The sequence below is a fragment of the Brienomyrus brachyistius genome, chromosome 7, assembly GCF_023856365.1.
Source record: "Brienomyrus brachyistius isolate T26 chromosome 7, BBRACH_0.4, whole genome shotgun sequence".
Classification (NCBI taxonomy): Eukaryota; Metazoa; Chordata; class Actinopteri; order Osteoglossiformes; family Mormyridae; genus Brienomyrus; species Brienomyrus brachyistius.
Genome location: NC_064539.1, coordinates 7,749,732 through 7,776,845, shown reverse-complemented (window position 1 = coordinate 7,776,845; position 27,114 = coordinate 7,749,732). Strand labels below are relative to the sequence as shown.

At 48.6% G+C, this 27,114-nt stretch overlaps 1 protein-coding gene across 1 annotated transcript; it reads left to right on the top strand.

Moving 5' to 3' along the window:
• The first annotated feature begins 1,897 nt into the window (after positions 1-1,897).
• On the top strand, positions 1,898-27,095 carry niban2a (niban apoptosis regulator 2a). Its single transcript, XM_049020300.1, is given in 15 exon segments — positions 1,898-2,212; positions 10,639-10,769; positions 11,368-11,496; positions 11,686-11,791; positions 11,924-12,091; positions 17,179-17,294; positions 20,161-20,265; positions 20,492-20,599; positions 20,601-20,655; positions 21,218-21,405; positions 22,047-22,202; positions 23,529-23,642; positions 23,853-23,960; positions 24,128-24,239; positions 24,331-27,095. Coding segments are annotated over 15 exon segments (2,940 nt in total). The 5' UTR covers positions 1,898-2,157; the 3' UTR covers positions 25,620-27,095.
• The last annotated feature ends 19 nt before the right edge of the window (positions 27,096-27,114 follow it).

The window sequence follows — 27,114 nt, the reverse complement described above, 5'->3', positions numbered from 1 at the left end:
TGTAAACGGAGACCATAAACTAACTGAAAAAGTACGATACATTTTAATCCTGTTACTGTTATTCGTGACCAGCAGGTGGCAGCACTATATTGTTTACTAAACTCCGTCAATTTTGTTTTTCTTGTATTTAAATTTTGCATGGAATTTTAGTTGCCGTACCCGAGTCTATAAAAGTTTAAAAGAAAACGACGATTTTGGTCTTTTTAATTAAGTTGTTTTTATTTTAATGCATGTAGAAAAATCACATATAATTGAAAGGCTAAAAGCTTTTTATTAAGGAGTCGCAGTTGGTGAGTTTATTCAAGCATTTTAGAGATGGTGTAATGTTACAGGGCCATGCCATGGGCGTAGGTATGTCCAAATACTCTGGACTATAGCCCCAAGTATTATAGCCCCGATGCCAATCTTCCTTCAAAAAAAGGCAAACCCCCGGTAAACCCTTTTCAATAGCTATAAACTCCCCTAGATTAAACCAAAAACATGTGGTAATTTGACGTACCTTTCATGCAGGTATTTGGCCAGTAGCCTGATGTAAACTGTCACTGTGTAGCCGAAACGGGTAAAGGGTGAAAAACATTGTATTCGGCATCACATGCGGGTCCTGTGTGTTAAGGGATAGAAGTGGGAAACGTCTACCATAAATTCTGGGCACACGTGTTGTTGGGGGGTGGGGAGACATTGGGTGTGCCGTGCAAACCAGCCCGCACTGTGGGCGCTCCCTCGCAACGAGGCGAAGCGCTGGCGCGGCGCTCTAACCTCACAGGAACTTTCAGCGACGCGGAGACCCATCGATCCCTGTTCACTGAAAACATAAGTGCGACAGCCACGCCCTTTTCAGTGTGAAAACGGTTTTTTTATGTTCAAACGCCACATTAAGCCACTGTTTTTTATTGATTTATTTTAGATATTGGGGAAAATACATAGTGTATGCTTATATAACCATGTTATATAGCCTATTTATACTCTTATGAAAATATATAGGCCTGTGTAGTCTACTATTAGGTAGGGTTATGTTTTGTCTTAGATTGTAATAAGTTTTTGTAGTAATATTGTAATAAGTTTTGTGTAAGACGGTGCGGCCCTGCTGTTGATGTGCCCATTATGTAGACCTAGAATAATAGCTTAATATCACGGAGTGTGTCGATGGATTTAGGGAATGTATATATTGACAAAGCTTAACCTTTCAGAAAGACGTCTTAGTTTTGATATATCAATTAAAAAAATCTTCATCCGATATAGCCATAATTAACTTTGAAAGAACAATTAAGGTCCAGTTTGAAGGAATTAGGTCTACGTCAGTATTAGACTATAGCATAGCACAACCAATTACGGTCTAACTCGTTGCAATGCAATCCTTAATTGGAGGGGGGGGGACTCCCCTTGCCAGTGTTCTAAGCTTCTGCTCCTCGGGTGTGGTTCATCAAACACAACAGGATTACCGGGTTTAATTTAAAACTAACGTCATGCACGACCATAAGGCGCAAGTAACACCGCAACTTAAAATCATATGATGTTCTTCGCCCCACATTTCAAGTAAAAGTCTTTTTCCAAGAAACCTCATTTTATAGAATTGTAAAGTAGATGTAGAACTAATCTGTTCATCAGGGAGCGGGTTTTCTCATTTTGCGCTTCTGAAATAAGCAGCTAATTTTGTGTTTAGATGGACAGGTACCACCCGCAAACCCTGCTGATCCCTACCAAAACTGATTTTAAAAGATCTTCTATTGAAATGTCGAACCAACGAAACAAACATCGAAGTTCAAACGTTTCTTAGATTAGCAGCCCAACTCCTCCTCCATCGTCATCATCATCTGCAGTATCATTGAAGTGAAGTTCTGCGTTTGAAACGCCATAACCCCCCCCCCCCCGTAAAGGAATCCCGGAGACTCGCAAAAGCCCAGAAAGGCTGCCACGGGGGTGGAGGCGGAGGCGTCAGGGTGTGGGCGTGTCTCCGGCGCAGAGTCCGCAGCAACGCGTTCGGTCCCCAGAAGCGCAGAAGTAGCTGCCGTCGCTTGTGCGCTTGCAGAGAGGTGGGCGGCGGGAAGGCGTCCGGGGTAACCCCAGTCAGCCTCAGCTATTCCGTTCTTTGCTCACCGGTGCCGGGCGTTTCTCTGATACCAGCTGAAGGACTGCGAGTTTGGCTCCGAAGTTGTCGCCATGGGGAGTGTAGTTTCCACTTACCTGGATGAGAGCCGGAGGCAGATGATTACAGGTAAGCCGGATCGGCCAGCGGTAATCCGGATTGCAGCCTTCCAGTCAGACCGGTGTGACTGAATCTTAACGCAGATGTCGGCGTGTTCTTCTCTTCTAAAACACTGTGCAACCGCTGAACAAGTTCACCTGCTTCCACCATTAAGACAAATCAAGGCTGCTAGCTATTAATAGAATAAAATAATCGTTTTTGTGAGATTAAAATATTTTGAGTTCATAAAGTGAATTTCAAAGTAGCGAGTATGGCATGTTTCCCGCTAAATCTTTTTGCAACTTGAATATAAAAAGTGCCTTCAGTCGTTGCGAAATGTTTGGGGCTAAACTGCCGGTTTTTTGTGCTGTTTCGTCTTGTCTTCTTTATTTACATATATATATGTAACACACACACACATCTGCCCGGATCCGGGAAGCCATTGTGGAGACTGAAATTTTCAGTTTAAAATTTAACAGGTTAAAATTACTGTGAATGTTGCTTTAAACACATACTTTTAGCATCGTACTCTCCAGTGTCTCTAAGGAGATCAGCCTTTGTTTGGCATTTTTACTTTGAACGTCTTAAAAGGCCCCTTGCATTTCTGTTTGCATCAAGCCCGGTACTGCAGCATGAAAACATCCTCCTCTCTCTCACTGTTTTCAAAGGCTGCCGCCTTCACCTGAGGTCCCATGCTATGCTGAGAGAAACTTTCCTAAACGATTTCTGGCTCCACTCTCAGGTTTTGTAGGGACATCCGGCAAACGAGATGGTTTTCATGGAGTACAAGATTTGCATCAGTTTAATGGGAAAAGGACTGTGTGGGGTAGATGGCAGTACTGGGGAGGCTGTGCGGGACAAGGTGTGTTCAGAACCCGAAATGCCCAAGAAACATAAAAGGCTGCACAAGGGTTGTTGTGGTTGTGAACTGTAAAAGTGCACAGTGTTGGCAGATTGTGGTGTGAAAGCATCGAATAAAACGCGCGGCATTTTTCGATTTGATTTAATTTACACCAATTGTTCTTTTAATCTCGTTAAAAGGGGAATAGCAGAGAACAGGTTTCAAAACAAACACTGCTCGATCTCTTCACTCTTACTGCCTCTTGCTGTTGTACGGAAGTACAATTTTTTTATTCGCAAAAGTCAACGCTGTGTGTAACATGCGTGGCCGCCTTTGACATGTCTCCTTGTAATTGTGTCTGAAATGTTTGCGAGCACAAACAGTAAGTACTGCGAATTAAAAAGGTCAGGTGACATGAATAATAGAGTATTGGTGTAGGAATGGGGTGTGTTTCTGCGGATGGTTTTTCCTACGAAAGGATCTGAGAATTTGTTGCAACCCCCTTTCTGTTTGAGGGACAGTAGGTCAGTAGCCCGATGCCAATTGTCAGCATAAGAGAGTCTGCATTGCAATGTCATCAGGTTGTCTCTTCTGCTTTGGGTTACACTGCGGCATGCTTGCTGACCGGACCGGACTGACTGCATGTTCCGGAGGTTTACGTGCCCCCCCCCCCCCTTGCATTTTCCGCATTTTATTATCTCGCGATGTCATCTCGTCAGGTACCCTAATCCCTTTTGTGTGAATGGTGTCGAGATGATCTACAATCTGTTGCGAATAAGTATGGCAAGAATGTGGAGTTGTAGTTTTTGTGGTTCACTTGAAGCATTGCTCTGCCCCGATGTCACTGCGGTGTGTCACCCCCCCACCCCCCGCGCACACACACACCCACACCCAACCTTCATGACGAAAGTGTCTGGCTCGCAGGAATGAAATTTTTGCCTTATAAAAGGAAACTACTAGCACCCGCCCTCCCGCACCGATCTATTTTTAATATGAGACATCAATGTGGCATATCTCGAATATCTCATGTTTTATTAATAGATTCCAGTTTTATCTACGCATTTCTGCTCCTTAAGTGTTGTTGTGTCTAGCGAGCTCACAGTAGCCTCGTTTAGTGGTAATGTTGCGGTTTCCTCGCGCTGAATATTCCTGTCACTGATCCCGTTCCTTCATCGTCATGCCACCTGCTGTTCATACAGGATATGCGGCCACTCGCACCTCTAGGGTTGTGTTTTTTTTATTTTGTTTTTGTATTTTTTTTTTTTATTCTCTCGGTGCTGCTAGGGGTGTCTGAGCAGCCAAACCGGGTGTAACCGCAGGCCGGGGGGGTTAGAGAGTCGTCCTCTGCGGGTGGACAGGTGAGCGGTCGTCGCGGTCACACCGGCTGTCATGCAGTGACGTTCCTGCCGTTTCTCTCTCTCACTTGCACACCCAACGTCTTGTATTAACAGCAACTTTAAACTTTTTTTTTAATAAAACGGGGCTCCAATAATTTAACTCCACACAGGTTACTGTGTGCTCCCACTGAGCTGAGGTGACTAATACAGATTTAAGTATCGGCCCCCCCCCCCTCCGTTTCCCCGGCGCAGCACTAATGACAGGCCACTGGCATTTCAGCTGCAGGGCTGTGTCTCCAGAAGGTGGATCTTTTAAGCCTTTCCCCTCTATGCCAAACTGCAGCATTTGCCACAACCTGCCTGCCCCCCCCCCCCCCCAACAGGATGGCATCCTTTCATCCTTGTGACTGAGGACAAAACAGAAAATAATGGTACTTCAATCAGAATTGGCTCTAGTCATTTCCTGGTTTGTGGTTTAATTTCCTGCCCCTGCTTTGCCTGTCTGTGTCCTAATAGCTACTCATATTTCTGTATTCAGTAAAATGTATTTCAGTGGTCTGTTTGGAAAGTATGTTTCTCCTCCTGTCAAACGCACGGTCAGATCAGTGGTTTCCTGTCCCTCGTATCCCACCAGAGGTCCCTGCTGGTATCTGCATCTGCGGCAGATGTTCACCTGATCCAGAAATCCACTATCCTCAGTGTTGGGAAGGTTACTTTAGCCAGCTGTAACCAAATGCAAATGAGCGATGTAACCATTGTTATTACTTCATCAAAGCAATGTAGCTTATTATGTTTGATTATGTTTTGATTATCTTTCTAAGAAATATCTTAAATTGGGCAATGTTGTTGGGACTTTTCAACTTTTTTACAGTGGGGGGGGGGTGTTGCTGTTTTGCACACCCGTCCTGCCTGTACTTTTGTCGCCTGGTTCTTCTGCATCTTGGATCCATCTTTGGCCATTTCCTGGTGGTGTGTTGTGGTAGCGTGAATGAATCATTCACATTTTAACCTTTGAATCGATATTTCAATTAGCAGTAATTTCTGCATCCTTTGGTTGAATGCTGTTGCCATGTTCGTGTTTCATCCACGGCTCGACCCACACGAGGTCCAGCTTGGCGTCGTCACACGCACGCGAGTCGGGCTCCTGACACTGTGTTTCGGCTACATGCTGACAAACACTCGTGGGAGAGTTTCGAGGACGGATGGGGGCTGTAATCCCGCTCTGCAGAACTGGCTGGGTTACTGACCTCGGCTATGTCTGTCATGTCTTTGTGGGGGGGAGGGGGGACTCCCCAGTTGATTGATGGCCGTTTAGGAGAGAGTCTGACTTAACACTTTGAGGATTTCCAGTTGGTCATACGATTGTGTTAGACTTAAAATCTAGATCATCTGTAAGGTGCCGTTTTGGCTCATGCACCCAATGAAGCCCCTGTTTCTTCCATCCATGTGTCACATGGTTCTGTACTATGAGTAAGACGCCAGAGGCACTAATAGATTAACGATCCCGTCCTACGTTCGCCTCAGCTGGTGTGGTTTGTCCATATATGTGACGAGATATGTGTACCTGTCATGTTTGTGCTGTCATGCCTGTTCTCTTGAGCTCTGGTTCCTGTGCACTGCACAAGTCATACTTCTGTATGTAGTAGATCCTTTCAGTGCACCTGTATTGCAATTCAGGTCTAGAGAGTAAAAGTTCAAACAGATTTTGTCTCAACCAACCAGCTGAGTACTCAGTGACTGTGACTCTATGCTCAGCTGATTGGTTGAAACAAAATCCTGGTCTGGATGTTTTCTTTCTGGAACTGACCTACCCACCTGTGCTGTAAGCAGGGGGTGGAAGCAGTAAGAGCAGTGTGATCTCTGCCAGCCCCCCTTTCTCTTTTAGAAGGTTCTGATTCCAAGGAACTTTCACAAGGGAAGATGTAATTGAAAGAAGCATGAAAAATTAATAACGGTGTAGTTAAAGGCTACATTGAGGGGTGTGAGAGAAATGAAGACTCATTTTTTTCTGTGAAATCCCCTCCCCCCATGCTGTCTGCCAAAGTTATGCGCCGAGATGCTAAACAAGGTAGGCTGCGGATTAATTAGTGTCACTCCCATACCAGCATGTTCCGCCGTGATACCCAGCATCCCCTGTGTTTTTCCTGATTGGTCCTCTCTATACAGCCTCCTGCTTCAGCCGTGTGTGTTTTGTGAATGAATGTTATTATGATCCCCTGCCCATTACACTCCCTGTGCCAGTCAGCTCCCCCGTACTCCCGGAGTCCCCCCCCGCAGCTGACACGGCACTTACACCTACAGTTTAGAATGTGTTTTGGTGCCTCATTTGCTCGCTCATATGATCACCTCACAGCCTATGGCTACACTCATTGCATATCTGCTCTGGTAAGGAGTGTCCAACCAGCTAGTAATGGAGAGTCCGACATCCCTGCTGGTGGTGCTGGGGGGGGAGAAACAGGACATCCCAGTAGGCTGCAGTCCTGTGTTGCAGGGGCCATAGGTGGTGTCTGCTCATGATCCGAAGGCCCGTCGCTGAGCCCTGATTTGCTTCTGAGAAAATGATTGGCATACCAACTGTGGAATTCTGACCTGATGGACATACCCCTGTCAGCCAATGAGGTGCAAGAAAAATGGTTTCCGCTCGTTCAGGACGCCATGCAGGCACTCGGTGATAAACTAGGTTTGGCAGGATGCTGGCAGCAGCTTCAGCTCAGTGGCTCTTAGGCGCCTAATCGTTTGACCTCTTGACCTGAAACGGACAGCTTAGGTTTTTTTGTCCTCTTCTGTGAACGCTGGCTGAACGCCTGCCTCTCCTTTTGTAATGCTCCTGACATTCCCGGAATAAGTTTTGTTGGAGCACCAAGGGGTTGTTTCCACCGTGACCGTGGAGGCCCGAGAGGCTGTAGAGCAGATCTGGGCTGTCGTCCAGCCAGCTCTGTGTAACAACGTCGGCGGTGATGTCCCGGGGATCTGTTGGTGTTCACAGCTTTTCAGCGGTGCTCACGAGTGATACTGGGGTGTGTAGGACACCAAGCTCCAGTGAAGAACAACAGTGAGGACCTGGACCATGTAGGACACCAAGCTCCAGTGAACAGTGCCAGCTCCAGTGAACAGTGCCAGCTTCAGCGGTGCTTCTTGGTGCCACCAAACTCTCCGATGGAAGCTGGCCGTGGGTCATTGGATCCATTAGTCTTTCTCTAGTACAGATATCTGGAATACTACTCCAGCAGGTTTGCGTGCTCGGAAAACCTGAGAGAATTAAACCAACCATCCGCAAAACTGATGACGTAACCTCCAGGTGCCGTGAATCAGGGCTTGCCAGGTCATGTCCTCATCTACATGGACAGGAGGGAGGGTGGGGGGGGGGGTGATTTTTGCTGCCTCTCCATCTTCTGAACGCCGGGGGCTTTCTGGGTAGAGCGGACATGATGTCCTCTGGGACCCACAGCTCCGTCACGGTGCTAATTAGAAGTGATGCGCTGTGCAGTCTGTGCTTTCTGAGAATCGTGCGCTAAGTGGAGATAAACGCAGAGACGCTGCCAGCATGGTGGAGCTTGACCAGTCATGGTTAGGCGGAGTTTCTGATTTTAAAAAATAAAAAAAATGGCACATTGAGGGCAGACTGTCTGAGGAGCTCGGTATTGGGTGGGGTGAACTATATTGTCTTTGGCCATTAGGTGTCCTGAACCTCATTTAGCAGCCATAAAAACCCATTAGTGTAACGTCCTTGTATTTTTTTTCCCCCATTTCCCGCTTTTGCTGTCAATAGCAGGAGATGTTTTATTTACTCTGCGTAAACCGGCCGTGAAGCATCACAGCTCTGCTCCGGCGGTGACATTCTGTGTTGTGTCCTTCTGAAGGATGTCCTGGGCACCTGGTCAGGCGGGGAGCTGTTGGGCGGGTCTGCTGGTTTTATTTTGCCAGTATGACAGCTTGTGTCCATTTTCCCCACCCCCTGCTTTTCCCATCGTCTTCCACCCTGCTGTTGTCTGGTAACATGCAGCTTTGCGTTTTGACCGGATCGATATTTCACCAAAGCGGTTTGCATATGGAAAATCTCTTCCTTCCAAAGTGTTTAACCTGCGACCTTTCCTTGACCTCCTTAAATCAGACCCCTATACTTGCAGATGCTTGCACATTAAGTCCCCCCACCCTTTTCCCTCTGTTGTTCCACATCAAAAAGTCTCTGAACACAGCCAAAAAGTTGCAGGTTGCTCTAAATTTTTGAAAGGGGGAAATGTTTGAAGAGTATGCCAACATAAATGATGAAACTTACTGTATGGCGAGGTATGGAATTATGTAGTTGGTGTTCTGGAATTCCGGTGTCTAATCTGTATTGGAAGGTGTGAATATTTATATTAGAGACAGTAAAATGTTGAGCACTGTGCAGCCCTGAGGTGTAAATATTGACAAATGAGTATGAACATCTCAGAATGAAAGTGGGGGCAACTGGAGGAGGTGATGCAGAGAGCACTAATTAGTTGACCACTAATTACGCCTTACCAGTCTGTAAGGGCTGTCTTAAAATGTTGCAGAATGATGTCACCACGTTTAGCAAAAATGGCCAGCTTGGCTTCAGCCCTCAGTGGGGAGTTGAGCTGTCTGCTTGTGGGAGTCGCTGGAAGTCCTAATTACACGGTGCCTGATCTTCTGAAGAGGTCTGTCTGCCTGCCCTTCCACACCCACCCACAAGGAATAGAAGTAGCCTGTCAAAACAGCACAGCGTTGGGTTTAGGCAGAACTGCCAAGCCTTATTTCACTGCATTATTTCAAAACTTTAAGACATTAACATGCTGGAATCCATTATGATTTAAAGCCGGTTAAAGAGCCGCAGTGATGCTGCTGGTTAATCCCTCAGATGTGTGCAGTTTACATCAGAATTGTTGAGTGTAACTTCTGCTACATCCATCCATTCATTTCCCATAGTCACTTACTACTGGTGCTACAGCGACACTGACCCCAGCAGAATGCTGATTGGACCCCAAATGCTCCTCCCATCAAATTCAAAGCATATTATTGGCTATTGATAAAGTTTGCGCCTCTGAGTTATGACCCCTCATTCCCCATACCTTAAATAATCCTCCAATAGCCCCCAGGCCACTTCTGTAACATTACTAACATATAATGCAGTGAATGAATTGTCTTTTAATGCTTTTTGCCTTCTCTAGGTCATACTAACAGACGTAATTAGATTTTTGGCCCATTCTCGTATTTAAATTTCATTGGCTAGAGTTTGCCTTACTGTCTGAGGTGGATTTAAGGTGGGAGAGGATGGGGGTGTAGTGGATGGGGGGGGGGGGAGTGCGGGGGCCCATGGCACATGTATGCCGTGTGTGGGCTCACAGCAACATCGTGTGCACGTGGCGTGACGGCGACCCTTGGGAAACCAACGTAACGACAGGAAATGAATAGGGGAGGTCGTCTCGGGGCAGAAAAATCTGCAGATCTGTTACACAAACGTCCCTTTATCGCTTTTCACGAGGCCGTTGTGCCGCGCATGTAAGTGCATCCGTTCATGTTGCAATTATATCCGTTTAAAAAGCTTCTGGTCAAGATAAAGCTTAATCTCAGAGCCTTTGAGAGAGCTACTTAAGCTTAGTCGCTTCGTCTGCACTGGGAATGCTGTAGATGGGTGAGATATGGAAGTTACTAATGCTTTGTGTCTGTATACATTCATGTAAAACAATAGGGTTTAAACGTATCACTAGTCTATTTTCTGGCGGTACTTTCATGGAAAGTGCATTGGCTTTAGCCCCAACAAAAAGAACAACATAAAACACAGTTGGGTTTCAGGGATGGCTGTTTCTTTAAATCCTGGACTGTTATCAGTGGCTTAGCAGATGAGTCTCACTATGGCTGGCTGCTGTGTATGTTATCTGGGGGGTGTGGGAGCCTCCCTCCAGCAATAAGCAAATACCTGCTGGATTCCTGCCTCTTAAGGTAGCCCTTCCTTAGGATGGTGTTCCTCAACCCAGTCTTTGGGGACAGCCCACGTTTTTGCTCCCTCTCAGCTCCCAATGTACCTGTACCAGGTAATCCAGAGGCTCTCTGGAGGTCCGCAAGGACTGAGTTAAGGAAGAACAGGTTTTGGACCTTAAGAGGATAGGAAGCAGCAAGGTTAGGGTCAGATGTTTCATAAGCACCAGAAGGTCTGTCGGCTGCACGGGTTACCGAGAAGCATCACTGAGAGTTTGAGAGGCCCCTCTGGACCACCTGCTCCCGCATCCTCTCTCTTCTCACATCCCCACCTCTGTCTCTCCCCCCCCCCCCCCCCCCAGCGCACACACGAGAGATACTGGCTGACTTCGGCCGCCTGTACGATCAGCAGTACAAGGTGGCGCTGTTCAACAAGGTGCGCTTCGAGATCGAGGGTGGCGGGGGCCCCCAGTCTCAGCTCCTCCATCGCAAGGCAAGAGCCACCGTCCCTCCTTCTCCCTGTCCCGCCACCATGCAATGTACATACATGACCGACACACGCACACACATGCGCACACGCATGATTGTGAGATCCTGAGGAAGGTACCATGACCAGGTGAGAAATCCCAAGACCTCTTCCTGCCTTAAACAGGACAGGGCACAATTCACCCCGTGGAAGCAGCCAAGGGGGTAAAGTTAAGTAGTGTTGGGGTGACGCTGCCCTTTTGTTGAACACCGTGCACCCATAATGATGACAAGGCAAGCTGATGAGTGTTGTGAAGGTAATTGTACGTCTGGCTGTTCAGGCCCTTTGTAATCTGCACGGAGGCAGCTTGGAGCAGTGTCAGAGAAGCCTTGCGTTTGGGTGGTCTGTTGGTGACATGGTCTGGTGTTGAGATTCCATGACATTCACACAGGCTTCCATCTCTACCACCAACACCTACATTTGCAGTAACATTCCCTGATATTCCTGACCTCCTCACTTAGTTCTCTGATATCAAGCAAGGTGCCCTTCCTCCTGGTCTTTTCATCTCCTTTGTTGTGGTTTGGCTTCCCTTAACACCGTGTCCATCTGTGCTTGGACATTCCAGGTCCCCTTGGAAGACAAATCCATTTTTTCCGGTGGGCTCTACCAGTACCTGGAAGACAGCAAGAAATGGCGCATTCGGTACTACTCCATCCCCGACTCCTACAGCATCGACTGCTACGAGAACAAGATGGTGAGGCAGCCTCGTGGGGGTCCTGGTCTTCTGGGTGTCCTTTGCCGTTGGCTTTAGATCTGCGGTTTCCGCCCATAATGAATGAATGTTCGGGCGAGCAGTCAGAATCCACCCCAACTAAGTGTCACTGGTAGCAATCTGCGTTGTCTGTCTTTCTATGCCGTACGTCACTCCATCCTACTTTACTAGGCTCACGATAAAGGCCTCGGCCCCAAGGGAACCGTCAACTGCGCTGGCTACAAAGTGCTGTCTTCAATGGACCAGTATCTGGAGTTGCTGAATAACAGTTTACCAGGTGAGGGTGGGTGTAGGACTGGCAATGGCATGATTGACATGGTCAGAGGTGTGAGGGATATGTCTAGTGGGGGATGGGGGGAATTTAGGGGGGTTCCCATGGTCACGGAATCTGTCTGCACATACACCTCAGGTGTGAAAGCCAAGGCGGGTGGTCCCCCCTTCTTGAAATGTGCCACGGCGTTCCCCCTGCTACTGTGGCACCCCTATGCCCAGCATCACTACTTCTGCGTGATGACGGAGAAAGAGCACAAGAAGTGGCTGGCCGTCTTCCAGGACTGCATCCGGCACGCCAATAACGGTAAGGCTCACTGGCGCCAGAGGGCCCACGTGGGGCCGCGTCTTCCTGGCAAACGCAAGCAGACGACTGTCGAACATGGGCTCTGCTATCTAGGTGTGGTTCTGGGTGCGTATTAATACACGCCTCAGCAATTACCCCTCCCCTACATCAACGGTCTGTCCGCCGCAAACGAACCATGTGTGTTGGCACCTATGGCTTCTCCAGCCTGGATTTTCTTAGAAGCATGCGATTTTAACAATGCTCGTTTTGTTGCAGGGGAATGTTGATTTTTTTTATTATTTTTTTTTAATTGTTATATTTATGGAGATCTTGAAGGTGTTTTTGACTTTTTGCCAGTCCTTAAGAACCGACCCTAGTCATCGCTGTTGTTCTAACATGAGCGGGTTGGCGTAGCTGGCCCTGTGACGTTAACAGGGCGTTTTTCCGCGGCGATCTGGCGTGTTGCATGGAAACGCACACAAAAGCCGAGACTGTAACCAGAGAACCCTGCTGGGCCCAGAACAGCCCTGCTGGATCAGAGGTCTTTTTTTCCGTCTTTTTAATTTGCTTTCGTTTTGTCGGGAACGGTTTAAGCCAATGAATGGGAAGTTTCTTCAAAGGAGCCTGTTGGGTTAATACTTACATGGGGGTGGGTGGGGCATGTCAAAGAAACCCCTCGGGGCAGCAAACAGGAGGTGGGGGTGGGGGTAGCCCGTATGAGCGGCATGCAGGGTGACGGGAACGAGCTCGTTCAGTGGTCCTGCTGGCGAAAATGCTGCCTAAGGACGAGCAGGATTCCGGGTGTTTCCGAACCGAGGCGCAGGTGTACCGTGGCTCTAGGAAAATTCTTTGATCAGGTGATCAGTTGTCATCCACCATGGAATGGCGAGTTCGGGTTACGGAATGCGGTGACTGGTCACCACTGGTAACTGGTGAGCAGAAGCTCCACTGACGAGAACCCAGCCTTACCGGCCCAGATACCGCTGACGTTAGCATCTGCTCGCTATCCTGCGGCTGGCTGGCTGGAGTGACGATCCGACGCTTGCCTCGCCGTCTGCCTTTCCTGGCACGCTGACCCCAGTGACCGCTTTCTGTCCGCACCTGACGGATGACACCACTGACAAAGAATCTGCCCCTGAGTTTTTAATGATCTGCTTCACTTTTTTGCGATTTCTGAAGCAGAACTTTCACAGAAGTCCTTTGATGAAGTATTCCTTTGAAGTATGACGTGAGGTTGTGTTTGTGGTCTGGCTTCTCTGCTGCGGGGGGGCCGCACTCATACCCCATGTTGTTAACATCAGGATGATCTGATGCAGAGCCATCGGCAACGTTCGCCATCCCACCGCCATCTAGACCAGTGTTTCTCAGCCCAGTCCAAGGGGACCTCCACTCCACATTTTTGCTCCATCCCAGTTCCTAGCTAATCAAGAATGCAGAATACCTGGGACAGATGTGTGGCAGCTGGGAAAGAGCAAAAACGTGGACTGTCTGGCAGGGAGCAAAAATGTGGACTATCTGGCAGGGAGGAAACGATAATGTGGACTGTCTGGAAGTCCCCTTGGACTGGGCTGAGAAACACTGCTGTGGAGGTTGGGGTCTTTCCAGCACCTCTGCATATGAAGCTTGAGTAACGCAGAAACAGTCCCACAATGTGGTCTGGGACATTAGTCAGGACCAGTCTGAAGCCCTCTGTTGCGTTTTCCAGACAGTCTGAGGTTGGTTGGGGTGTGGCCATTTGTTTGGTTTCCCAAAGAGTGTAGGTATTTGGCCGAATGTGGTTGGTCTGTGGCAACCTGCCTTATAAGTGCCAGTCCTCGAAACACACACCCGCGCTAATGTCAGGACATCAGCTCCACTGAAATAGTACATCACCTCAGACGCACGAACGGCAGTGTCCTGGCCTCTTGTTCTTTACCTCCCAGACGGGATTCCACTTTCCACTGACAGGATTCCACTGTCGTTACCGTAAATAGTTTCGTTTTTACGTAGAACTGCAGTACAGGCTGGGTGTGTCAAACAAAGCGAGATCCATTAAATGTGTTACTCAAAATGAAAGTGAAGCAAGGGTTTTTTTTGCCTTGTATCAGTATAGAGAGGTGCTGTCTCTGGTGATCGCTGTGAGCTTTGGAGCTGTAGCAGACTCTGGAATGGCCACATCGTCACAGGGTTACTGGTGGTGTTGACCTCTTCGAGTGACACATGACTAGATTGCGATTTGATTTAAATGGCTCTGTGGAAAGTGGTTCCAGGTTTGGGGGGAGGGGGGGGGGGGGGGGGAGGATGTAAATAAAAGGTCTCCAGGATTCATGACATTACTGCCTTTTTTGAAGTACCTAACCTGAGTCGTTTCAGCAGTACTGGTAGGACGAAAAATGGTAATCAACTGAGCCCTGGTGTAGTTGGAGATGAAGTCTTCTAACCTGTGGTTTGACTTGGCTGTGCTGATTCTCCACCTGCGTGGTTCAGCTGGCGGCTTCTCAAGCAGTGTTTGCCAAAAGGTGCATAGAAGGATGTCTACAACACAGCCATCCATCTGACAAAGGACCAACGTGAGCTTCAGCCATCCATCCCAAAGATCCACCCTCTCTCAGCCTGGACCGGAGGCCCATCAGACCCCCTCATTTGATGCTACGCTGGTTCTTTGTGGGGGATGATTTGTACGTGGGCAAGGCTGGAGATCTCAGCATTACGAGGAGCTTGTCGCAGCTGAAGCTGTGGGGTCTTAACGGCCGCGTTCGGCCCTCGAGGGTCACCTGGAAAGCTGGCCTCAACTGGCCATGTGGGAGAATGCCCCTTTCCCACAATGCATGCTGGGACAGGAGGACTGTGGAGGACTAGAGTCTTGCATGCAGCTCTGAGAATGACCTACGATGGCTGAGTTCCTACTGGAGAATGGTCGTCTTCAGTGTTAGCGTTGAGTCACTGGGAGGTACAACATTAGGGTCAGGTCAAATAAGTAGGTGCTGAACACTTTAGAGGGCGTTTATCGAGTCCTGAACACACATGGTCCCTCCTGAACACAGATTGGTCTTCCTCATCCAGTGCACACAGCCAAGAGGCTCCTACAATCAGATAAGAGCCCTAGGAGCCGAAATAGCCTAAATTATTTGCGCTGCACAAGTCTCCTGTTAAAGTTGCTCATGGAGGTTTTCAGGTTGTAAAAATGAGCCGTGAGACCTGGCAGCGGATAGCAGTGAGACTGTGGGACATGCAGAGCGATCACGTCTCCGATAGCCACGGTCCGGCCCGCTGGAAGTATGCTAAGCTGTTCCATGTGCTTGCTGAACCGACACTCCTAACTGCGCATGCTGCCCTGTTCCTGATCTCTTCTCACATCAGTGTGAGCTTAGATGCGTGTTCCATGGCAGATTTAGTTCTGGTCCGGTGTCATCTTTCTGCCGAATCTGTGTCATTGTTTTTTCCCCTTTAAGCATTTCATGCATTAGTTACTTCCCATATACGTCTTGAAAACAATCCATAAATGTCTGATAGTACCTTTCTTCAGCTAGAAACAGACGTTGCCAGAAATAGCTACAGTGTGTGCGGCCTTCAGCTGGAGGTCAGCGCTGCCCACCAGACGGCATTGCAGTGCCGGAAACAGTGATTCACACAGAAATAGGTCCTATTTATTTTTTCTCCAAGGTTCAGCCCACAGTGCAGTGAAGTACTTCACTCTTGAACTCCCGACTCCAGGCCGATTGGCACGTCCACTGTACTCTGATGCACCTCAGAGATGGAAATCACTGGACATATTTTTGTAACCTTTTCTTTTCAGCCACAGAACATTGTGTTTTTGCTCTTAGGAAACCATTACCAATCTCCATCCTTTATCAGGTGTGAGGCATGATCTCCCCCCCCCAACACACACACACACACACACCACCTGCGTGCACACGCACTTCTCCAGCCCATTTCCTGTCTTTGTCATGCCCCGAGCTGCCCCACCCCTTTGCCTTGGTAACTGGCCGGAATGCGGGCGTGCGGGTGGGTGTACACTCTGGTTAGTGAGTGAGTGATTGGGGGGGGGGCTGCTTTTCCCTGACTTCCCCTAGTCATTTTTCCCCATTGCTGTCACCGCCGTCTTCCTGTGAGTCCCTCGGTCATGGAAGAGGCCCCCTCACTATAGCGGTGAGCTCCACACTGGCCAGGCCGTCCATCAATTCTGCCGTCGTCCATTTAGTACCAGGTGCATTTAGCCATCGCCTCAGTACAACTATCTAGGACTCTGCTGGGTCTTTCCATGTCCTCTTCAAACATGAGCCAAATCTCCCATGTGCACCATAATGGTGGAACACCTATAAATTAATCATCACATTAAATTATTCATATATCAGCATAAGTGTACAATTGGTGTATAATGACTGTTTGCTTGCTTCTACTGACATTACAAGCAAATCCTATAGTTCTCGATGTCTTTCCGTTTTAGTTTTGGGGTCCCCAGTTCTCTCCTTAAGTTTTGCTGCCATTGTACTAATGTAAGCTGGGGGGTTACTGGTAGAACCCTCATCTGATTGAGGCTTACTGTTGTGGATGTTGGAACCGCCAAAGGAAAGATTGAGGAAACTGCCGTTTCATCATGTTATCTGGGCTCGTGCAGTCTAGCCTGTTGGCCAATAAGTTTGTAGCACGCGCTACCACTTTCTGTTCAGGGAGGCCTCGGTGGTCCAATCGATGTCGACGTTTCATCACGGTATCTGCAACCATAAAGGGCCACCAAAGATGGCCCTGATGGAACGTTGGTGCCACAGGCAAGACAACAGTAATGTGGGAGAAGTGTTTTTGGAAAAATAATTCGGCATTTAATTGCACTGTTGAACAGAAGCGCTATGTGGTCTGACCCACAAATCCAGATATGGACAAATCTCGAGAGGAAGATCCATCAACATCTGGTTGAATTTTCTAGCTTTTAAAAAACACAGCATTCTGACCACCCACAGGCTGAGTGACATCGCCAATCAGGAAAATATCCCGCCATGCCTGTTGGTGTCCAGTAAATCAGCTTGTTTTGATCATTAGATTTTATGAGGGAATATCTGTTTTGATAGCTTTGTTTATACAGCAGGTCTTTCTTTCTAACTTTTTTTTTTTAAATCTACTGCCTCCTGCAGGTCTGTCAGAGGAGTGCAAGGTCCAGCCGCCGGCCTTCACGGACGCTGTGAGACTGTATCGACAGGCGCAGGGGCAGTACGGCACCTGGGACATGATGTGCGGTGTGCCCCCGCAGGTGAGTTTAAAAAGAAAAAAAATCGCCCAAAGCCCAGATGCGGAGTTGCTCTCCACAGCCTGTCTTAAGAACACAAGTTCTGGTAGAACTATTTCCAGACTTTTTGGGAGGGGGTTTTGCAGTCAGAATTGTTGCCTTTTTTGGGCAGAAACACACTTTCTGTCTGGGTGCCGTGCCAGTCCAAGCACAGTAAGGAACCACCGTAAATACCACTGGGATTGGTCACAGTCGCTGGAAGAATGGCAGCATCCAACTTGGGGTGGGGTGGGATGGTGTGGGGGACGCCTGCCAAGAAAATTAGTATCATTAAAAGGAGGTAAATTTATCCCTTCCGTGCAGCGGGTTATGGACTGGAGTCCGCTGGGATTATTACTACCATATTGGGAGGTGAATCAAATCAGCAGTCACCCTGTTCCCAACCCTAATCCTAACCCCCCCCCCCCCCCCCATATGAAAATGGTCTCTCCCCACAGCTGGCTGAGTGGCAGTGATGTCGGTACATAGCATGGCAGGCCCGGGAGGGCGGTGTACCCTTAAGCGATGGTGTGTTGTGGTGACAGACTGTCATAGTGGCATTTTATATATATGAAAATAAATAAGTAAAAACATGTGTATATATTGTGCCTGTGTGTGTGTGTGTCTGCGCGTGTGCACACACACACACACACACACACGTTTATATATAATGTGTGTGTGTTTAAATGGCCTCTGAAGCATGTCCAATGAGTGGTACCAACAAAAACATACAATGCCCCTGTTACTGCCAAGAGCAATGGAAAATCTTTCTAATTTAAGTGATGGAGGGTGGAACGGCGTGTTTGAGGGTGGAAGCCGCTCGCAGGCCGGAGCAGGTCACATGACCCACGGGGGTTTTGCAGTGAGGGAGTGGTCAGATCGGCAGCAATGGGCTATTCACCTTGCTTTCCTTCAGCTAAATGGAGTTTGCTGCAATATCTGACGTCCGTTGCTAGGTGGAACACCACAACTGCTCACCAGAACGTTGCCAGTTCAAAACCCCAGAAGAGTTCAGTACTTAACCTCAGTTGGTCCTGAAAATATTCTGTTATACATGTAAACATTTGCAGTTCAGGCTGCTAAATGTCCTTGGAAGCGTGTGTGTGTGTCCATGTCCATGCACTCGCTCATTGAGGAGTATTGTATGCATTTCACATTTCACTGCAGAGGAGTCAGTTAAACGTATAGATGGTGGGTCAGCTTGATGGTGGGGGGGGGGGGGGGGGGGGGCGTCTGTTTTTTTCCTAATTAATGAACAACCCTGTCTGCTAAGAAACTGTTGGCAAACGCTGACGGAGTTCTGCAGCCCAGATTACTGGCCCTGCGTTTTCAGTGACTTTCAGCAGGAGACCCCAGCAGTGAAGCAAACTGGCCTTCTCCTACCGAGGGGGAGAGGCTTTGATTGCCTGTGCTGTTTGTACAACTGTCATATCATTCCTCCAATCAGCATCTGGGCCCTCCCACCAGGTGCCAGCGGATTTGCTGATTATCATAAATGACAGACACGAAGGCCTTTTAGCAGCCACGCCTGGGTGACAAATTCGATGTGGCTGTTGAGAGAAGAAAACGGCATAAATCTAATCGTGTTGCTCATCAGCATCCATCAAGTTGTCATCAAACGATCCTAGTGCAGAGCTACCAAACGCTCCCTCCTCGTTTGTGTGGCTGTTCACAGGAATACAGCCTTTTTCAGAGTGTTTCTCTGTGGTCAAGAGCCCCTGTAACTGTCCTGGCCTTGGACATCCTGTCACGATAGATGAGCACAGAACACACCGGTTCTGTGCTCGTCTATCTCCAGCTCCCCCCTTTGGGCTGCCTTTCGGGAACAAGCTGCGGGCAGTTTAGGGTGGTTCTTGAGTTCCTTTGGAGTCACTGCGAACGCATGACCTGGAAGATGAGGATCTGGTCTGTGAGCACCCTCCCTTGCCACTGGATTGAACGCCCAAATAAGGATGTATAGAGTTCACCCCCTGAGCAGCCCGGGAATAAGCTATCTCTGTGATGGATCATTGCTCCTCAGTGTGACCCTACAGCCCCCCAGGACCCTGACTGACACACTGTGGATGAGTAGAGGCCTCCTGGCTAATTTTTCACACCAGTCAAAAATGACCCACTGATCCAGCACATGGAACCGCTGTTCCCTACAGCCAGAGACACCATCAGGCCATGTGTGGCCCCCCACCCCTTCACAGCGACCAACTGCCCCATGTGCTTTTCTGCCCTTCCTCCAGGGGGGGGGGGCTTCAGGCCTTTGGCAGTATCCTGCTCCCTGTCACATGGTGTGCAGGTTTGTTTTGACGGTTCCTGCCGTGTGAGGGGCCTTCCATATCTGTGGTGCGCGCTTTTTAACACTGACCGACCGTGTTCTATGTTCACGATGAATAGCTCATTGAGTGGGGTGGGGGCCAACACCAAGGAGTGGTTACCCAGAACGCCCTCCTCCCCCCCCCCCCCCCTCAGTGAACCCTCCACCCCGCTGAAATGAAATGACCCTCTGTATGAAAAGGAGTGGTCCCACATTAATGTTATTCTAGCCGGGGAGTGGACACCATGCCACTGTCATGCCAACGTCAACACGCACCTGGTGTCCATCTGCAGGAAACTCGCGTCACATGGTCATGCTGGACAGTGGCGACATCTCGGATAGCAGGGCCCTGGGGATTATGGGAAAAAAATGACATTCCAGTGGACAGGAGTTTTTGTGTTGTGGTGCCGTTTTGTAATTAAAGATCTAATATTGGCTGAAAGTAACAGCCCATCCCTACGAGGCATCTGCTCTGAGGACTTGCCTGTAAAAACAAGCTGACGATCAGCTCCGAGATGTCGGCTTATAACATGCGCGTCTCCGCAGATCCTGGCCAACCTGGTGATGGAGAGCCTAGTGCCCGAGCTCCAGAACCTGATTGGGCCACGACTGAAAGGCAAACCCCAGCAGAGACAGAGGAACTGGATGCTGGTGAGCTCTGGGAGCATGTCGTAGGCCTGAGAGAAAGTAAACCGTGCCGCCTCCTCTGTGTTAACTACCGCTGATGCGTGGCGAGCCATGCCAGTCTGGAATGGAGTTTTATAGAACGTTAAGTAGCATCTAAATATGTGGCCTTGAATTTGACTTCTAGTTAAACGAGGTACATGAAAGCAGAGTTAGCATAACAGTAAACAAAATTCATGTCTTCCACCCGCAGATCCTGGATGCCGTGTACCAGCAGGTGCTAAGTCAAACCCGCAGCCAGTATGAGGCTCTGGTGCAGGTCAACGAGTCAGGCCGGCCTGCCCTGGAGGCCTCGTTACGCCACCGACATGGACCAGATCATCACCTCCAAAGAGCATGTGACTGGCAAGATTCGGGGTAAGCCCCTCGCCTCTACTCGTCGACATGGGCCCTTTTAAAAATGTATAATATGCCATTTTTATATGTTTCTTCCCTAAACTCCCCCCCCCCATGTGTGGTTTGTTTTAATTTGCAGCAGTAAAATACCAGTTTGAACTTGGTATCCATCCCTTGTCAAAATGATCCATTTGCTTTTTTTGTGCATTTTCCAAAACCTGAACAAATGTGGATCATCCGCATTCCTCTGTCTGCCTTAAAGGCAAATTTCTGAACGAATAAACACCAAGCAGTTCTGCCTTCACACCCTCAAACCTGTTTCAGGGAAGTAAGGGGGAGGCATGGTGAAGGGAAGGGTGGATTCTTAATGTGGGCCACTCTGTGTCTGACGTATGATGACCTTTGCGTGGGTGCAGCCCGGGTGACGGTAACCTGCTATAATCAGCAGGCATGGCCAGCCTTCTACTGCTGCTCAACTGTGTGTGTGTGTGTGTGTGTGTGTGTGTGTGTGTGTGTGTGTGTGTGTGTGTGTGTGTGTGTGTGTGTGTGTGTGTGTGTGTGTGTGTGTGTGTGTGTGGTGCAGCTCTGGTCCTGCCCAAGGCAGATGAACTCCTGAGAAGCAACGTTGAGCCCTACATCGGTTCCATCCTGGAGGCCCTGATGGACCCCACCAGCCGTGGCTTCGCAGAGGTCCGTGACGTCTTCATCCGCGAAACGGTGGAGATGAGCCACAACGTGGCGAATGATGACAGCAGAGAGAAGCTGGCGGAGGTGAGAGACGTGTTCCTGGGCTCGATATCCTGATAGTCTCCCCCTGCTTCGGGTTTATGGGGTAATGGGTGGGGGCGGGGCCTGGCCGTCACTCTGTGATGTCATATTGTCATTTCTGGATTCATGGGTGTGAAAGCTTTGTGTGTGTGTGGAGTCATGATAAAAATGATTTAAGAGTTGAGGGCGGTCCCAGTTCTTAGCCTCCTCTTTTAATTGTAATGTTTTCTTGGCCTGAATTACAGGACTGTAGGTGTTGCCAAAGCTTAGAAATTTAGAAGCAAAAGTCTAAAATAAGAAAATGTTGCACAAGAAACTGGAAAAAATCTGTAAAAAAAAATCCATAGTATCTTTATGAGCAGGACAGTGTCTGTGCGGTTTGTTTCATTGGGTTGCTTTTTCAGAATAGATATGGGGTGATGAATATGTCTGGTACTGGGCTGCATCTATGTTGTCCTTGGAAACGCAGCATCCGGCGTTCTGTGTGGTCCTAGTGTGCAGATCCAAGAGTGATTTTTATATGCATGCGGTCAGTATGTTGGAGCACAGACGATCCCAGGGCTCCACGTTGCAGGTGCTGATCACTCCCACACTCCTCTCTCTCCCTCTCTCCTCGTCCATGATGGCACGCCCGGCTCCCACAGCACATGGAGAAGGTGTCCTTGCTGGCTTATCACCCCGTGAAGATGCAGAGTTGCTATGAGAAGGTAGAGCAGCTGCAGCTGGAGGGTCTGCAGCAGCGCTTCGACGTCTGCAGCCCGTCCATCTTCATCCAGCGAGCGCAGATCCTCATGCGGGAGGTGGAGAGCAGCCAGTAGGGGGCGCTGCAGGCCAAGCCTATCTCAAGGGTCACATCCAGTAGCAACAGGGGAACCTGGTTCTTGTACAAATATTGACTGTGAAGAAATTAAATTGAAACTGAAACTGAGGTGGACCAAAGTTCCTTCCACCTGTAGTCATGGGATCAGTACAGTAAGCTAATCTATTTTTATTTCAAGTATTTCCTTAGTAGATGTTTAAAAAACAAAATGTGCTTGCAGCTTACAGTGACGGAGGCATAACAATTGAGATTAATTCACTTAAAAATGGAACATCAATCCATAAGATTGTGAACTTGAGGAATTGAGTCTGTGCAAGACACCAAGGTGGGGGGAGGTATTCCCTCAGCCTTAGAGGATTGAAACGGGAATGCTAAACACCCGTAGGAATCCCTCTTTCGTTGTGGATCGGAATTGGATCTTCTGATAAGCACCCGTAGGGAATACCTCGGTCCTTCTGAACTAGGATGGATGACCTCCAGGGATACACATTCTTTTGTCTTTCAAAGCAGCAGTTAGTCAAGTAGCAAATATTTGCATCTAGCCAAACAATAAGAGGAATTTCCTTCAGGCAGGGGTAAGTGACAGGGGTGCCGCACGCCTCGCACAATGCACAGAAAAGCACTGGTATGTGCATTGTCGAACTCTGCACCTTTCCCCTCTGCAAGGTGTTTTTCAGTGCCATCTGGTGTTACAGTAGGGTTTGGTCTGAAGGACAATGACAGAGAGACCACCTGGTGTGCAGAGTGACATTTTGAACAGCATTGTTGACATCACCGCTTGACCTGGAGTTTAAGGGTAGTTGATTGGGAGACCAGGGTCAGTTCCTGAGTCAGAGGTACAACCTCTAGACTCCACCTGAGACCATAGCTACGTGTGTGGTCATTTATCTCCATCAAACCACAGTTGGGGGGCATTGTGCGGCTGGGGGGGGGGATGCTATGTGGCTGTGTGTGCCTGTGATCAGAAGATCACTGGTTGAAATCCCAGAAGTGACAGTGATTTCACTGTTGGGATTTTGACTAAGACCCTTAACTTCCAATTGCTTCAGGGACTCTGACTGCTCCCTCTGACTCTGCTTTTAGTCGTACATCAGTTTGGATGAAAGTCTCTGCTCAATACAGAAATGGAAAATCTCTCAGGCTAGAATTTTTAGTTAGTTGACAGTGCCCACTTGTGGCAGATTTTATTACCAGCAATAATGCTTGTAAGACTCGCTCCGTTAGCGGTGCCTTTTGCTGTAGTTTGCCTGCATTGTCATTGCTGTTAAATTCAATCAGGTGAAATTACTGTGTTTTGGGCCCACAGCAAATGGACAGTGCGGTCTTCACCTTCGAGCAGCTCCTCAACCAGAGTCTGGATGGACCGGAGGGAGATGATCTGTCTAAGATCATTAATCGCTGCCAGGAAAGAGTCGTCAAGGTGATGGCAGAGGCAACCCCCCCCCTCAACAAAGAGGGCTTAGGGAGTTTAAGTGCATGGGGGGTAGGAATGTTTGTGGAGTAATGCAGGTGAACTGTGGGATTCATGCAGTCCCATCATGTTTGCAGAGGACCTTTCGTTCAATGGTCAACCTTTTTCTCCAAGACCTAACCAATTATCAAAATGGCTCTCTCTCCCTTTGTCCCCCAGAAATATGACTATGACAGCAGCACTGTACGGAAGCGGTTCTTCAAGGAGGCTCTGCTGCAGATAATCATCCCCTACATGCTGAAACAGCTGAGTCCTTCCTGCTCCGAGGTGCGGCACCACCCATCGTTCACCTCATTCTTACTGCCCGCCCTGCCTTAGACACATGGCTGGAATATGGCAAGGTTTATGATTGTTTGAACTAGGCAAGTCCACTCAGTTTGTTCAGTCCCTGGAGGCTTTCTTGACCATTGGAGACCCCCCTTCCCTTCCCCCAGGAGCTGCCTCGATTCCAGGAGCTGATCTTTGAGGATTTCTCTCGCTTCATCCTGGTGGAGAACATCTTTGAGGAGGTGGTGCTGCAGTCTGTCATGAAAGACATCACAACAGGTAAGGCTGAAACAAAGGCATGTGGAACCATCCAGTTGGGAGCATAGATTTGAAAAATGAATGAACTCAAGTCGCCATACCCTCTACGCAGCGGTCCATGAGGCAGCGGTCCAGAGGCGGCACAACCTCTTCCGAGACAGCATGATCCTGACCAACAGCGACCCCAACCTTCAACTGCTTGGGGAGAACCCATCTATTGACTGGGGAGCCCAGAGAGGGAGTGGGGGCGCAGAGGCCGCTGAGCTGTTCAAGAGACGGCGCCAAGTGGTATCCATGGTAAAGCTGGATGAGAGGGATCCCAGCTTACAGGTACCTGGTCAAGATTGGATTCCAGAAGAGGAGGGTGAGGAGGATGGGGATGAGGCCAGTCCGAGTCCCGCCACCAATCTGGGCCTTGACTCCAGTCCCGGCCCTAACTCCAATCTGGGCCTTGCCTCTAGTCCTGGCCCTGCCTCTAGTCCGAGCCTTGCCACCAATCTGGGCCTTGCCACCAATCTGGGCCTTGCCACCAATCTGGGCCTTGCCACCAATCTGGGCCTTGCCTCCAGTCCTGGCCCTGACTCCAATCTGGGCCTTGCCTCTAGTCCTGGCCCTGCCTCTAGTCCGAGCCTTGCCACCAATCTGGGCCTTGCCACCAATCTGGGCCTTGCCTCCAGTCCTGGCCCTGACTCCAATCTGGGCCTTGCCTCTAGTCCTGGCCCTGCCTCTAGTCCAGACCTTGCCTCCACTCTGATCTCTGCCTCCAATCTAAGTCCTGCCTTCAGCTTGGCCCCCGTCTCCATCCCAGTCCCTGCTTCCAGTGCAGAATCTGGCATTAACCTGGACCCTGCCTCTAGTCCAGATCCCACTGCGATATTGGACCCTGGATCTAGCCTGGATCCAACCTCTAGCCCAGACCCCAATACCCAAATGTCTCCAGACAGTGTGCATGAGATTCGTCATCTCATTAACCCCTTCCTGGAGGTGCTTGTGCCCGCTTCCGAGCTGGATGGGTCACTGCTGCCCAATGGGATCATTCCAAGTGGAGATGGTGAGGACAGTGTGACCAAGCTGTGCACCACGGAGTGGAGCCCCCTACAGGAAGCTAAAGGTGTGCTTCCTGGAGGAAGTGGAAAAATAAATGAGGATAAGAGCAAGAATTTCCCCAAGGCTGATGTACAGCTGGAAACCCCCATGACTGGCACAGCGTTTGTACAGCCCACTGTGAATCACCAAAATGACAGCGGCTTTCAGTCCCCATCCAGTGAGGTGCTGGACGACGAAGACCGTCAGCCAATCTCTGAAGTTTTGAAAGCGGAAGAGTCCACTGTTTGTCCAGAGATGGTGAAGGTGATGTTTGAGAGTAGTGATGCGGCTCCCCCCATGGAGTCAGTGGCCTGATCCTCTTGGCAACTTCTGAGTTATTTTTTTTCCCTTAAGAATTGCATGACTCCCTCCTTCCTATGTAATTGTCTTTTTTTTTTATGAAACAAGGTTGACCTTGTGGAGCTCAAACTCTGGAGTCAGTCTACGCTGCAGTTGTTCTCCCATGATAATGCCATCTTTTACTCCCTGTATTGTTTTAAAGTTTTCGTTTATGGATTCTGGGAATAACCTGTTTATAGTTAACTGTCATAGTACGCCCATTAACATCACGGAGTATATGATTCTCCGAATTGCTGTTGACCTCTGCTCAGTCACTAGGTGGGAGATTTCGCAATGCTGCAAAAGTAACACTAGGGGGAAGCATGCTTGCGCACTCATAGCCGTGTCCTCCGGAAATTTGTGAGTGGTATTTCACGATGGTCCACCAGGTTATTTAGGTTTGGGAAGACGGACCGTGCCAGATCACGAAGGAATGGTGGAGGTAACCTGTTTTTGTCACATCATCAAGGTGAAAGGTCTGCTGTGATGTTAGCACGAGGTGTTTTCCAGTGGTGAACTAGTAATTTCGATGCATGTTTTTCTCTCACATTCAACTAAAACCCCATTGAAATGATAAACACCATAAACGGTGCAACTAAAGATTCTGTTCATAGCCTACTGAAGTCACATTTGTTTCATTCCCAGGTGGGTAACTTTTCACTTGATGTGACGGGCAGGCTGGCTTAGTGGCAGTGATCGGTGCCACTGGTTAACCATTTAATCGTTTTGGTGTTCTGCCACTTCGCAGTTGCGCAATGCTTCTGATAATTAATGAATCGGTGGCTAGCGAAGGACTTTTGGGGGAATGCTGAGAGATTAGCATGTAGCAGCGCAACATACCATCGGTCCCACTGATACTATTCATCTGCTCGGTTTTAAGTGACTAACATGCCTTACTGCTTTAGCCACGGAGCTTAGCCACAGTCTGCATTTCGCTTCCTCATCGTAAAGGAGCAAGTTTCTCAGCAATACTCCTGACCTGAGTTTACTTTCCAAATGGCTTGGGTCAACTGGTCCAGTGCTAACGAATCCACTGAAACCAAGTAGACGATGCACTTGCTAAGAGACGACTATGTTTGTCGATCGTATACATTCCCAATATACATAGATGTTTTTTTTTTTTTTTTTTAACTCCAGAGCGGTTTTTGTTTAGTATTTTATTGTGAGGGTACAGTACAGAGGCATTTCTGAGCAGACGGGCTGCTGGGAAGTGCTTCTGTATTCCGTTACTCTTTTATTTATTAAATATGAAGTGCCTTCTTCACAGCTTCTGCCTAACTCCCAGCCTTCTTTCACCTTTGTGCCTGGTTTATAGGAGTGCTATAATAGTGCTTTATTAAAACTAATATTAAATCAGATTTTGGAGTTAATCTTGTCTTTTTTGGGGGGGCCAGAGTATTTGGGAGGAACTTTAAACTATTCTATTATCAATAAAATATGTTCTATACTGTCTGACTGTTATTGATTAATT